The 14,999-nt window shown below is 52.0% G+C and overlaps 1 protein-coding gene across 1 annotated transcript in view; it reads left to right on the top strand.

Moving 5' to 3' along the window:
- LOC140398869 (laminin subunit gamma-3-like) overlaps positions 1-14,999 on the top strand; it is a 181,101-nt gene that overhangs the window by 103,181 nt on the left and 62,921 nt on the right. Inside the window, exons 9-12 of the mRNA XM_072487812.1 lie at positions 4,139-4,246; positions 6,458-6,641; positions 10,041-10,153; positions 11,924-12,136. Coding sequence (XP_072343913.1) covers positions 4,139-4,246; positions 6,458-6,641; positions 10,041-10,153; positions 11,924-12,136 — 618 coding nt within the window. The remainder of the gene's footprint in view (positions 1-4,138; positions 4,247-6,457; positions 6,642-10,040; positions 10,154-11,923; positions 12,137-14,999) is intronic.

Raw genomic sequence — 14,999 nt, 5'->3', positions numbered from 1 at the left:
GTGCAGCTCTCCCTCAGTACTGACCCTCTGACAGTGCGGCACTCCCTCAGTACTGACCCTCTGACTGTGCGGCACTCCCACAGTACTGACCCTCTGACAGTGCGGCACTCCCACAGTACTGACCCTCTGACAGTGCAGCTCTCCCTCAGTACTGACCCTCTGACAGTGCGGCACTCCCACAGTACTGACCCTCTCACAGTGCAGCTCTTCCTCAGTACTGACCCTCTGACAGTGCGGCACTCCCTCAGTACTGACCCTTTTGACTGTGCAGCACTCCTTCAGTACTGACCCTCTGACAGTGCGGCACTCCCTCAGTACTGACCCTCTGACAGTGCCGCACTCCCTCAGTACTGACCCTCTGACAGTGCGGCACTCCCTCAGTACTGACCCTCTGACGGTGCAGCACTCCCTCAGTACTGAGCCTCTGACAGTGCAGCACTCCCTCAGTACTGACCCTCTGACAGTGCAGCACTCCCTGAGTACTGATCCTCTGACAGTGCAGCATTCCCTCAGTACTGACCCTCTGACAGTGCAGCGCTCCCTCAGTACTGACCCTCTGACAGTGCAGCATTCCCTGAGTACTGACCCTCTGACAGTGCAGCACTCCCTCAGTACTGACCCTCTGACAGGGCAGCACTCCCGCAGTACAGACCCTCTGACAGTGCAGCTCTCCCTCAGTACTGACCCTCTGACAGTGCGGCACTCCCTCAGTACTGACCCTCTGACAGTGCGGCACTCCCGCAGTACTGACCCTCTGACAGTGCGGCACTCCCACAGTACTGACCCTCTGACAGTGCAGCTCTTCCTCAGTACTGACCCTCTGACAGTGCGGCACTCCCTCAGTACTGACCCTCTGACAGGGCAGCACTCCCTCAGTATTGACCCTCTGACAGTGCGTCACTCCCTCAGTACTGACCCTCTGACCGGGCAGCACTCCCTCCGTACTGACCCTCTGACAGTGCGGCACTCCCTCAGTACTGACCCTCTGACAGTGCGGCACTCCCTCGGTACTGACCCTCTGACAGTGCAGCACTCCCTCAGTATTGACCCTCTGACAGTGCAGCACTCCCTCAGTACTGACCCTCTGACAGTGCAGCAGTCCCTCAGTACTGACGCTCTGACAGTGCAGCACTCCCTCAGTACTGACCCTCTGACTGAGCAGCACTCCCTCAGTACTGACCCTCTTACAGTGCAGCACTCCCTCAGTACTGACCCTCTGACAGTGCAGCACTCCCTCAGTACTGACCCTCTGACAGTGCGGCACTCCCACAGTACTGACCCTCTGACAGTGCAGCTCTTCCTCAGTGCTGACCCTCTGACAGGGCAGCACTCCCTCAGTATTGACCCTCTGACAGTGCGTCACTCCCTCAGTACTGACCCTCTGACCGGGCAGCACTCCCTCAGTATTGACCCTCTGACAGTGCAGCGCTCCCTCAGTACTGACGCTCTGACAGTGCAGCACTCCCTCAGTACTGACCCTCTGACAGTGCGGCACTCCTTCAGTACTGACCCACTGACAGTGCAGCATTCCCTCAGTACTGACCCTCTGACAGGGCAGCACTCACTCAGTACTGACCCTCTGTCAGTGCAGCACTCCCTCAGTACTGACCCTCTGATAGTGCAGAACTCCCTCAGTACTGACCCTCTGACAGTGCAGCACTCCCTCAGTACTGACCCTCTGACAGGGCAGCACTCACTCAGTACTGACCCTCTGACAGTGCAGCACTCCCTCAGTACTGACCCTCTGACAGTGTGGCACTCCCTCAGTACTGGCCCTCTGACAGTGCAGCACTCACTTAGTACTGACCCTCTGACAGTGCGGCACTCCCTCAGTACTGACCCTCTGTCAGTGCGGCACTCCCTCAGTACTGACCCTCTGACAGTGCAGCACTCCCTCAGTACTGACCCTCTGACAGTGCGGCACTCCCTCAGTACTGACCCTCTGTCAGTGCGGCACTCCCTCAGTACTGACCCTCTGACAGTGCAGCACTCCCTCAGTACTGACCCTCTGACAGTGCAGCACTCCCTCAGTACTGACCCTCTGACAGTGCAGCACTCCCTCAGTACTGACCCTCTGTCAGTGCGGCACTCCCTCAGTACTGACCCTCTGTCAGTGCGGCACTCCCTCAATACTGACCCTCTGACCGGGCAGCACTCCCTCAGTATTGACCCTCTGACAGTGCAGCACTCCCTCAGTACTGACCCTCTGACAGTGCAGCACTCCCTCAGTACTGACCCTCTGACAGTGCAGCACTCCCTCAGTACTGACCCTCTGACAGTGCAGCACTCCCTCAGTAATGACCCTGTGACAGTGCAGCACTCCCTCAGTACTGACCCTCTGACAGTGCGGCACTCCCTCAGTACTGACCCTCTGACAGTGCAGCACTCCCTCAGTACTGACCCTCTGTCAGTGCGGCACTCCCTCAATACTGACCCTCTGACTGGGCAGCACTCCCTCAGTACTGACCCTCTGACAGTGCAGCACTCCCTCAGTACTGACCCTCTGACAGTGCAGCACTCCCTCAGTACTGACCCTCTGACAGTGCAGCACTCCCTCAGTACTGACCCTCTGACAGAGCAGCACTCCCTCAGTACTGACCCTCTGACAGTGCAGCACTCCCTCAGTACTGACCCTCTGACAGTGCGGCACTCCCTCAGAACTGACCCTCTGACAGTGCGGCACTCCCTCAGTACTGACCCTCTGACAGTGCAGCACTCCCTCAGTACTGACCCTCTGACAGTGCGGCACTCCCTCAGTACTGACCCTCTGACAGTGCAGCACTCCCTCAGTACTGACCCTCTGACAGTGCGGCACTCCCTCAGTACTGACCCTCTGACAGTGCGGCACTCCCTCAGTACTGACCCTCTGACAGTGCAGCACTCCCTCAGTACTGACCCTCTGACAGTGCGGCACTCCCTCAGTACTGACCCTCTGACAGTGCAGCACTCCCTCAGTACTGACCCTCTGACAGTGCGGCACTCCCTCAGTACTGACCCTCTGACAGTGCAGCACTCCCTCAGTACTGACCCTCTGACAGCGCGGCACTCCCTCAGTACTGACCCTCTGACAGTGCAGCACTCACTCAGTACTGACCCTCTGACAGTGCGGCACTCCCTCAGTACTGACCCTCTGACAGTGCAGCACTCCCTCCGTACTGACCCTCTGACAGTGCAGCACTCACTCAGTACTGACCCTCTGACAGTGCAGCACTCCCTCAGTACTGACCCTCTGACAGTGCAGCACTCCCTCAGTACTGACCCTCTGACAGTACAGCACTCCCTCCGTACTGACCCTCTGACAGTGCAGCACTCCCTCAGTACTGACCCTCTGACAGTGCAGCACTCCCTCAGTACTGACCCTCTGACAGTACAGCACTCCCTCCGTACTGACCCTCTGACAGTGCAGCACTCCCTCAGTACTGACCCTCTGACAGTGCAGCACTCCCTCAGTACTGACCCTCTGACAGTGCAGCACTCCCTCAGTACTGACCCTCTGACAGTGCAGCACTCCCTCAGTACTGACCCTCTGACAGTGCGGCACTCCCTCAGTACTGACCCTCTGACAGTGCAGCACTCCCTCAGTACTGACCCTCTGACAGTGCAGCACTCCCTCAGTACTGACCCTCTGACAGTGCGGCACTCCCTCAGCACTGACCCTCCGACAGTGCGGCACTCTCTCAGTACTGACCCTCTGACAGTGCAGCACTCCCTCAGTACTGACCCTCTGACAGTGCAGCACTCCCTCAGTACTGACCCTCTGACAGTGCGGCACTCCCTCAGTACTGACCCTCTGACAGTGCAGCACTCCCTCAGTACTGACCCTCTGACAGTGCAGCACTCCCTCAGTACTGACCCTCTGACAGTGCGGCACAGCCGCAGACCTCACTGGTTTTGCTCTGAAGTCTCTGGCATGGCACTGGAAGCCATGCCCTTCTAACCCAGAGGCAGCATTGCTACACCCTGAGCCAGGATGGCACCAGTCTGATCTCTGGGCATCAAAGGCATTGCTACCCCGGCTCGCACTAAAATACCCGTCGACGCTGTCAGTCCTTCGTTCTGCCACTCGTAAAACCAAAGCGTTGTTTAGGTAGGCTGCGTAGTGACCTTTAACCCTGACTGGTTGTTTCTGTATACACAGATTTGCGAGGACAGAACCTTTCTGGAGGGGAGTCTGCAGGTTCCTGGGTGAAGGAGCGGATCAGTCTGTTTCCAGAGGAGGGGGAATGGGAATATTCCGTTGCTCCAGGTAAGTGTTGAGCAATGTGCATGAAGAGATTGAGCTTCAAGCATCTGAAAGCACGATGCCCGATAGACAACGGGCCGGAACCTCCTGTCCCTCTGGCGTGACTCTCAGAGCCCCGCCGATCGCTGGCAGTGGGATTCTCTGCTCCCGCCGCCTGTCAGTGCGATTTCCCATTGAAGCCACACCACGGTGACCGGGACACCCACGGGCGGGGGTCCCCTGCCAGCGGGAACAGTCAACCCCAACGCCGGACGATTGCGGCCGACCTGCCTCCTGTTGTATTTTGTTTGGGAAGTTCAGAGCACTGCTGCAATGGACTGCCCCTTTAAGATTGTTGCACCGCGACCTCCAGTGGGAGATCTTCAGCTCAGTTGGACATGAATTGACCTGACCCAGAGAGGTTCACCTCTAGATTGGCGGTTCCTCGTAAATCTCCTGAGAGCGGGAAACCAGGTCACAGAACGAGGAGCAAATAATTGTTTTCTCTTTCAGACGCAGTTTCATTTGTAAGATTTGCTTTATGGTAATTTGTTGAACATGAGGTACAGAAGATACAGCAGTTAGCACTGCTACCTCACAGCTCCAGGGTCCCAGGTTCAATTCCGGCCTTGGGTGGCTATCTGTGCGGAGTCTGCGCGTTCTCCCCGTTGTCATGATATCCACATCAGCATATCATGGTGCAATCACACACACACTGATGGACAGGTCGACGGACCAATCAACACACACACAACATCACAGCCAATCGCCAGTGAGAGCACACGCACTATAAATCAGGGAACACCACAGCTCCTGCTCATTCCACCAGGAGATAGCTCAGAGCACAGAGCTCACAGCGTGCCACTCAGACATACACCATGTGCTGAGTGCCTCACTAAGATAGTGCTAGGGCTGGGTCCACAGGTTAACTGGTGAAGTACGAACCACAGCCAGAAGTTAACAGTTGTTATTGTACAGAATGATAAAACAGAGTTGTACCATCTACAACCGTGTTGGTTCGTTTGTGTATCGGAACACCCAACACGACACCCGTGTCTGCGTGGGTTTCCTCCGGGTGCTCCAAATTCCTCCCACAGTCCAAAGACGTGCAGGGTAGGTGGATTGGCCATGGTAAAATTGCAACTTAGTGTCCAAGGATGTGCAGGTTAGGTGGGGTTACGGGGATAGGGCGGGGGAATGGATCTAAGTAAGGGTGCTCTTTCAGAGGGTCAGTGCTGAATTGATGGGCCGAATGGCCTCCTTCTGCACTGCAAGGATTCTCTGGAATCTATTCTATGATGGTCAGACAAAACAACAACTTACATTGATGTAGCTTCTTTAACATAGTAAAATGCCCCAGGGGATGTCACTGGAGCCTCATCCGGCACAAAGTTGGTCGTGAACAACTTGAGGAGATTTTAGGACCAGAAGCATGGTCAAAGGTGTAGATTTTAAAGGAATGCCTTCCTGGGGGAAAGTTAGAGAGGTTAAGAGGTTTGGAGGGGGGGATTCCAGAGGCTGAGGTCCCGGCAGATGGAGACATAGCTGCCAATGGTGAAGCGATTAAAACTGAGGTGCGGACGAGGCCAGAATCACAGAAATCTGCAGGTTGGAGGAGATGATCGAGCTAAGGAGGGACGAGGCCATGGAGGAACTGAAAAAAAACGAATGAGGGTTTTAAAATCGAGATGTTGCATAGAGTAAGCCAGACAGCAGAAGGGTAATGGGGAAACTGGACCTGGTACAAGTTGGGACCCAGCAGCAGATCTTTCAATGAATTGAGGTAAATGTTGGGTGCAGGACGAGAGCTGGTCAGGAGCTGTGTCGGAATAGTGGAGCCTAGTTGTAACAAAGGCACGAATGATGGTTTCGGTAGCAGATGAGCTGGGCTGAGAGAGAATTGGGAACAGTTAGAGCTGGACGTAGACAGGCTCAGTGGTGCTGTGAATATCTGGTCACAAGCACTCCTCGGGGTCAGTGACAAGGCCTCGGTTTTGAGTGGCTTGCCTCAGCTTCAGGTCATTGCCAGGGAGAGGGATGGAGTCGGTGGCTAGCGAATGGACTGTGAGGGTGGGGACTGAAGACCCAAAACAATCGGTCCCTAAAATCGCCACCCTCAGTTTCGATAATAATGGTTTCCCTCTCACCCCTCTGCTCGCTGGATACTCTGGCCCAGAATCAAGCAGCGTCTGGAGAATCCACTTTGATGACTTGTATCGTTTCCTCCTGTTTTAGCAAAGTTTCTGGGGAACCAACTTCTCAGCTATGGGCAGAACCTCTCCTTTATCCTCCGCTTGGAAAGTGAGGAATTGCCGCCCTTCAGCCTGATTCTGGAAGGTTCTGGGCTCCAAGTCTCTGCTTCCGTTTTTCCACACGTGCAGAACGACACCACTCCCTGGGAACAGGCAGTCACCTTCACGTGAGTCATGAGTGAATCTTCCAATACTTTGAGCTCCCACTGGTGGGGTCTGCAATTTAATGTTGGGGGAAAATTGATTTAACAGTGTTGAGATTTATTGAAATTCTTAAATTATTATTACAATGAGGATTTATTACCTCTGACACTGAAGCTGGGCAGAGGTAATGTTTTCACCTGTTTGTCTGCAAACAGTGTATCTCAAAAACTAAGACCTGGATTTAAACAAAACTTGGTCCAAAGCTGGGACGCGGCCCAAGGAAGAACTGGATTTGTTTTTGGTCAGGGTCCTTTAAGATTTGGAGCTGGAGCGAATTAACTTTCTTTGGGAACGGTGTGGATTGTCTCAGCTGTCAAACTGTGAGCAGAGTTTTCAGAGCAGGTTGTTGGGATGTGGATTGGCCCCTGCACCCTCCTCGGTGAGCTGGGGGAACTCTGAATACAAGGGTTTATTTTCTTTCAGCTCTGTGGTTACAACGAGGCAGTGAAGAGCCACACGGAAGAGTTGCGTGATTGTAAGTTGATGTTGAGTTAACACAGCGTGGGGGAGGTATTCACACTGCACCGTGCCCTCTTTGCTTGTTTGAATGATGCATTGTAAGTTTGGCATCAGGAAGCAAGAGCGTTTTCACTGATATCCAGAAGGAGACTACTTGACTCATTGTGTCTGTGATAACTCTTCAAAAGTGTTATTCAATTAATCCCCCCCTTCCACTATAGCCCTACAATTGTTTTATTTTCAGTTCCATTTTGAAAGATCCGATTGAATCTACTTTCAGATCACATCAACTTGCTGTGTTGTTTTTTTTAAACTCATCTTGCCCCGGTTCTTTTATCAATTATCTTCAATCTGCGTGCTCTGGTTACCAACTCCCCTGCCACTGGAACCTGTTTCTCCCTATTTACTCCATCAAAACCCTTTTATAAGTTTGAATGCCCCTATTAAAGTTTTCTTTAACCCTCTCCGGTTTGAGGAAAACAACCCCAACTTCTCGTAAATCTCTCCTTATCCCTCTGCTGGAGCTGCTCCAGGCCTGGCTCTCCATCCTCGGACAACATGGAATGTCCGGGATCAGAGGTCATGCACCATGACCCCCCCACCGACTTGGGTTGATACTCCCCCCTCCCCCTTAGAAAGGATGGGTGTTTGCAAATGGGTATCTTCTTTCTTGGGATATTTGTGCATTGTCTTCCTGAAGATTTGTTGACCCAAACCTATTGAGCCCTCCCTGTAAAATGTAACGGTGATCAGGAAGAGGAAGCTTATTGAGGCACATAAGGTGGAAGAGTTAGATTCAGAACATTGCTTCAGAGTAAACTGAAAGAGAATTTGCTGAAGCTTTTCATCGTGCACTCATCAGGTCAAACACAAAAACGACAGGTTTCAAGCAATCACAGCAATTTATACCACAAGAGAAAAAGATTGGTAAGTCAAGTCTGATTGACCAATATTTTGCCATGGAGAAAGCAATGACGAACTGTGCTAATTGTTGGTTGATTAAGTTGTTAAAGATACACAGGGGATGGGCATTGTTTGATTAAGGGCTGAGGACACATAAACAGAGTCTGGTCTTGCCGTCTCCATTGGCACGCTTCAGGCCTTCCACAGGGACTGGGGTGTTTCGCCGACCCCGTTAATCACAGTTTAATGTTTTACGTTTTCTTTGTGATTGGTTTTGGTTTGCTGCAGTATCCCTTTAAGGGGCTGCTCTCTTGATTTCTCCCTTAGTTTGTTTAAGTTAGTTTAATTGGTTATACTCAGGGTCAGGCCTTTGGGAGCACGCTGTGCCCAGCAGCACAATCCAGGCCCTCCGTGACTGGTGGGCACCGCGGGCGATTGATGTGCAGTATCACCCCTGGTAATGACTCTCTAGTTTAGTTAATTAAGTTTCATTTTGACATTTTGTTTTACTTGCCAGAGGCTGTTGCTCCCACCCATAATTCTCATTTAATTTATTGATTATTATATTAAAAGAGTATAACGAGAATGGTGTGAGGGGAACGTCACTGGACGGGTAATTCAGATTAATGCTCTGTCGACATAGGTTCAGATCCCACCACGGCAGCTGATAGAATTGACAATGCGTATTGCCATGCTAGTCTGAAAACATCTGATCCCAGAAACCACACAGGTTTAGATAATAACTTGGTTGGGGTTCTGCCTGGGAATACCAGGCGCTGCAGGAGTTGGAGTGCATCATCCGTCCTGGAAATTAAATTGTAATTTAATTTGTTAACTTCCGGTTGAAGATTTTGTTTTTAGTTACTGTGCCCTGTTAAAGGCTTGATTATTAGTTAATTTATTTTAACTGCTGCTCCAAAGAGTATAAAGTGAGTCCGTGGGGGACATTGGGCTAATAGTCAGCAGGGGGAGATCTGAAATGCTGCATCCTGTAATTAAACCCACTCACAAGGAAAAGATCCGTCTCCTGTTTCATGCTTCATCCTCTGGCTTGGATCCACTTTTAAAAAATTTACCATATCCAATTCTTTTTTTTTTCTTGCAATTCGTGCGTTTGTCCTGATGAGTGCAAGATGAAAAGCTTCAGCAACATGTCTCTCTTTTCAGTAATATTCAAGTGACTCTTAAATTGAGGGAGTAAGACAAATGACACCAGGAGAAACCAGGTCGGGTCCGCCCACTTGGAATGACTAATGTGTGGGATGGATCCTGGAGGGAAGGTAACTGCTTGGGAGCAGATTTAGACCAGTTAGCCCCTCGAGCCCTTGTTGCCATTCTATCTGATTGTCACAGATCTCCTCCCTCAACTCCACTTTCCCACACTATCTCCATGTCTCCTAATTCCCAGAAACCTATCGGCCTCTTCTTGGATCTACTCAACCACTGAGCACCAGAGCTCTCGGGGATAGAGAATTGCAAAGGTCCTCAAGTGTCCGAGTGAAGAGATTGCTCTTTGTCTCAGTGTTGGAATTGCCAAAGTCCTCCCCTATCCCCGGGGAAGCAGCCTCTCAGCGTTTGTCAAACCCTTCAAGAACTTTAGATGTCTCAGTGCAATGGGAAGGGGAAGTGAAAACCCTGGAATCATTTATGAAACAGTTGGATGACTTGAGGGTATTGCTGCACGAACGGGCGATTGTCCGTGTGGTGGTATGTATTAGGGGTAATACGGTACCTGTGAAGCCGAGAGGCTATTGGCTGACAGGTCCCGGGTCCTGGTTGGATTTGCCACCTTCTGGCTCCGCCCAGAAGGCGGAGTATAAGAGCTCGAGTTCTCCCAGCAGCCGCATTTTGTAACTGAGCTGCTGGGGAACAAGTCTTGCTTAATAAAGCCTCGATTGATTTCATCTCTTCTCGACTTGAGTGAGTAATTGTTGCGCTACAATCCGTTCACCCTGAGTCGGGAAATTTAAATGGCCGCATGTGTGTTTCCTTCTTTGCAGGCTGCATGAAGCAGAGGACGGGTTTCAAACTCCAGCCCTGCCCAGTTCCCAGTTTCAGCAGCTCCTCTCCAATCTCACCGCCATGAAGCTGGGCGCCAGGGGGGTCTTTCCTTGTAAGTGACCTTCACTCTGATTGGGGACATCCGTCTCTCATCCTGCGACCCTTCACATGTGTGTGTTTGGTGTGTGTGTTGGTTTGTGTGTAAGTGTAGAAGCACATAACCTTAGTGCTCAGATATGGTGTTAGTGAGGCCACACCTGGAGTGTTGTGTTCAGTTTTGGTCTCCTTACCTGAGAAAGGACGTACTGGCACTGGAGGGTGTGCAGAGGAGATTCACTAGGATAATCCCAGAGCTGAAGGGGTTGGATTACGAGGAGAGGTTGAGTAGACTGGGACTGTACTCGTTGGAACTCAGAAGGATGAGGGGGGAATCTTATAGAAACGTATAAAATTATGAAGGGAATAGATAGGATAGATGTGGGCAGGTTGTTTCCACTGGCGGGTGAAAGCAGAACTAGGGGGCATAGCCTCAAAATAAGGGGAAGTAGATTTAGGACTGAGTTTAGGAGGAAGTTCTTCACCCAAAGGTTTGTGAATCTATGGAATTCCTTGCCCAGTGAAGCAGTAGAGGCTCCTTTATTAAATGTTTTTCAGATAAAGATAGATAGTTTTCTGAAGAATAAAGGGATTAAGGGTTATGGTGTTCGGGCCGGAAAGTGGAGCTGAGTCCACAAAAGATCAGCCATGATCTCATTGAATGGTGGAGCAGGCTCGAGGGGCCAGATGGCCTACTCCTGCTCCTAGTTCTTTTGTTCTTATGTTCTTAGATCATTGGACAGAGCCCAGCAATCAGATCCAGGTGTGAACCCCTCACTCTCCTCTATGTTGGATGGATGTGCGACACCAGCTCAGAGCGCAGAATTGTATAGAAAGAAGCCAATCAGCTCATCATGTCTGCGTCAGCCCTCGGAGCAAGTCTCTAAGTGCCAATCCTGGACATCTCCCCAGAACCCTGTGAAGTGTTGGGTGCTCTGATACACAGACGAACCAACATGGTTGCGAATGGTACAACGCAGTTTTATTTCAATCAACTATTAACATCGTAAACTCTGGTACTCAGCACATGGTGAATGTCTGAGTGGCTGGCAATGAGGTCTGTGCCCTGAGCCGTCTCCTGCTCGAGTGCCCAGGAAGTGTTGTGTTCCCTGTTTTGTACTGTGTATGCTCTTGTCTGTGATTGGCTGTCGTGTTGTGTGTGTTGATTGGTCCGTTGATCTGTCCATCATTATGTGTGTATGTATGTGCTGTGATGTTCACCTGAATATCGTGACACCCTGCACATTCTTCCTTTTCAGATAATAGTCGAACTCTCCCTGTGAATGTTTTGATCGAGCTGCCTCCACAACACCCTCAGACCCCAACCTCTCACTGTGTGTCTCAGATCACTTGTCTCAGTGGGTGGCACTCTTCCCTCTGGGTTAGAAAGTTCTGTGTTCAAATCCCGCTCTAGCACAAAACCCCAGGCTGACTGCACTGTCGGAGGTGCCGTTTTTCTGATTAGATGTTTAACCGAGGTGAGAATGTAAAAGATCCTGTGGCCACTATTTTGAAGGCGAGCTGGGGAATTAGCCCCATTGTCCTGGCCAATAGTTATCCCACAGACAAAACTATTAATTATCGCTTCATTTATCTCAGTGCTGGCTGTGGGAGCTTGCTGTGTGTAAATTTGCTGCCATGTTACCGACAATACAACATTGTCAGCGCATCTAAAATACTTAATTGGTTGTTAAGCCAATGAAAGGTGCTATATAAATGTGGGCCGTTGTTTCTAAAACCTGTTAAGCCTCTGATTGCTTTCTGTGCTTTCTGTTCTCTGCTGCAGTCTCCCTCATGGAGGTTACCTTGGTTACGGCCCAAGCCGGCCTATCGCCCCGTGCAGCCTGGGTGGAGGAGTGCATGTGCCCTGAAGGCTACATCGGACAGTTCTGCGAGTCGTGTGCCCCAGGCTACAAGCGCGAAGTTCCTTTTGGAGGGCCACTGACTCCCTGTGTCCCGTGTACATGTAACCAACACGGAACCTGCGATCCGGACTCAGGTCTGTATTTAATGTCGGTGTGCTCAGCTCTCTGCCGTCCTTGCAGCTTTTATTGGTAGAGGGATTGAGTTTCGGAGCCATGAGGTCATGTTGCAGCTGTACAAAACTCTGGTACGGCCGCATTTGGAGTATTGCGTGCAATTCTGGTCGCCGCATTATAGGAAGGATGTGGAAGCATTGGAAAGGGTGCATAGGAGATTTACCAGAATGTTGCCTGGTATGGAGGGAAGATCTTATGAGGAAAGGCTGAGGGACTTGAGGCTGTTTTCGTTAGAGAGAAGAAGGTTAAGAGGTGACTTAATTGAGGCATACAAGATGATCAGAGGATTAGATAGGGTGGACAGTGAGAGCCTTTTTCCTCGGATGGTGATGTCTAGCACGAGGGGACATAGCTTTAAATTGAGGGGAGATAGATACAGGACAGATGTCAGAGGTAGGTTCTTTACTCAGAGAGTAGTAAGGGCGTGGAATGCCCTGCCTGCAACAGTAGTGGACTCGCCAACACTAAGGACATTCAAATGGTCATTGGATAGACATATGGACGATAAGGGAATAGTGTTCGATGGGCTTTAGAGTGGTTTCACAGGTCGGTGCAACATCGAGGGCCGAAGGGCCTGTACTGCGCTGCAATGTTCTATGTTCTATGTCTCTTGGGACCTCAGAAATGGAGGGAGAGAAGGTACCTCAGCCCATCGTCCACTGGGGTTGTCAACTCCGACCCCATTGATTTTTTTCCTTGTTCCTATCGTAACATTTAACTTGAGCTATTAGGACTTGAACAGCTGACCGTCCCGGCACGGTGCTGAGGGAGTACTGCACTGTGGGTGGTACCATCGTTTGGATGGGACGTTAATCCAAGAGACCGTCTGCTCTCTCAGGTGGGTGTGAAAGATCCCAGGGAACGATTCCGTCGAAGTGCCGGCGATGTTCTCCCTGGTGTCCTGGGCTGATATTCATCCTTCGATCAACGTCACTTCAAACAAAAAAAACCCCAGATGGTCAGACAAATTGCTGATTACTGTTTGCGGGATCTTGCTGTGCTCAAATTAGCTGCCCTGCCTCCCACATTACAGCAGGGAGCGCACTTCAGTCAAAGGACTTTCAATAATCATAAAGTGGGACTTCCGGTTGCGGCTATGCGGAGCTAAGCCGCACGATTCGGCAGCTCCCGCTACCACGGACTTTCGGGCTCGCGAGAGGAGCCCCAACGGAACTTTTTTTTTGACGCAGCCCGTGGGGAAGGGAAGAGAGAGGTCCCCCTCCAACTTCTATGAACGGACCAGAAGTGCAACGGCCAAAGGAGCGGCACTGGAGCAACGGGAGAAGCGAGGGAAAGAAAACAAAATGGCGGCGGCCAGGGACAAAGGGGAGCTGCAGGAGTTCATCAAGCGCTGCTTCGAGCAGCAGCGCGAGGAGATGCGCAAGGAGATGTTGGCGCCTATGCTTTCGGCAATTGAAGGACTCGGGATCACCCAGAAGTTAAGATCCAGGAGGTACAGAAAAGAGTCAGTCAGAACGAGGACGAGCTTGTGGGCCTGGCGGTGAGAGTGGAGCAGAACGAGGCGCTACACAAGAGGTGGTCGGGAAGACTCAAAGACCTGGAGAACAGGCCGAGGAGAAAGAATCTGCGGATCCTGGGTCTCCCTGAGGGAGTGGAGGGGGCCGATGCTGGGGCATACGCGAGCATGATGCTCGAGGCGATGATGGGCACGAAGGCCCCTTCGAGGCCGCTGGAGTTGGACGGAGCACATCGGGTGCTGGCGAGGAAGCCCCAGGCAAATGAGCCGCCAAGGGCGATGGTGGTGAGGTTTCACCGGTTCACAGACAGCGAGAGGGTCCTGAGATGGGCCAAGAAGGAGCGGAGCAGTAAGTGGGACAATGCAGAGATCCGAATATACCTGGACTGGAGCACGGAGGTCGCAAAGCGGAGAGCGGGTTTCAACCGGGCCAAAGCGGCGTTGTACCGGAAAGAAGTGAAATTCGGAATGCTGCAGCCAGCGCGACTGTGGGTCACATACAAGGGTCAACACTATTACTTCGAAACGCCTGAAGAGGCGTGGACCTTTGTACAAGCCGAAAAGTTGGACTCTAACTGAGGGTTTGTGAGGGTGGGGGGGATGTTTTGGGGTTTGATGTGTGATGGTTGTTGTATATAGGGGGTCAATCACGCGCAGGAAATGTTACATGGGCTGGGGGAGAGAGACAAGGCCGCGACAGGAGCTGCGCCAGAGGGGGCGGAGCGGGCTTTGGAAAGCGCGGGGTTTTTACCCGGAAGAAAGGCGGGAAGGGGAACGAAGGAATGCATATTGATTGGGAGACTCCCACGCGGGGAGGTCAATGGGACGGCGGGGGAAGCCGGGGTCAGCAGGCGTCAGCTGACTTACGGGAGTGACATGGGGGGAGCAAAAAAGCTAGACAGGGGTCTAGCGGGGGGGAGGGGAGGGGGGGAAGGGGGGGAAAAAGGGTTGCTGCTACACTGGCCGAAAGGGAATGGGACACAGAAGAGGTGGTCGGGACGGGGGTCCCCCATCTGGGGGACTGGAGGGTGAGGGAGGCGTGGACACGGAACTGGCCCAGAAAAAGGAGATGGCTAGTCAGCGGGGGGGTGTACTTGGAGGCCGACGACAACGGGGAGGTGCGGGTGGGGGTGGTATGGGAGGCGTTGAAGGCGGTGATCAGGGGAGAGCTAATCTCCATTAGGGCTCATAGGGAGAAGACAGAGGGTATGGAAAGGAAGAGGTTAGTGGGGGAGATTTTGAGAGTGGACAGGAGATACGCAGAGGCCCCGGAGGAAAGATTACTTGGGGAAAGACGACGGCTCCAGACGGAGTTTGACCTGTTGACCACAGGGAAGGCAGAGGCA

The sequence above is a fragment of the Scyliorhinus torazame genome, chromosome 22 (genome assembly GCF_047496885.1).
Source record: "Scyliorhinus torazame isolate Kashiwa2021f chromosome 22, sScyTor2.1, whole genome shotgun sequence".
In the NCBI taxonomy this organism is placed as follows: domain Eukaryota; kingdom Metazoa; phylum Chordata; class Chondrichthyes; order Carcharhiniformes; family Scyliorhinidae; genus Scyliorhinus; species Scyliorhinus torazame.
The sequence above is the reverse complement of the archived record's forward strand: the minus strand, read 5'-3'. Positions and strand labels throughout refer to the sequence as shown.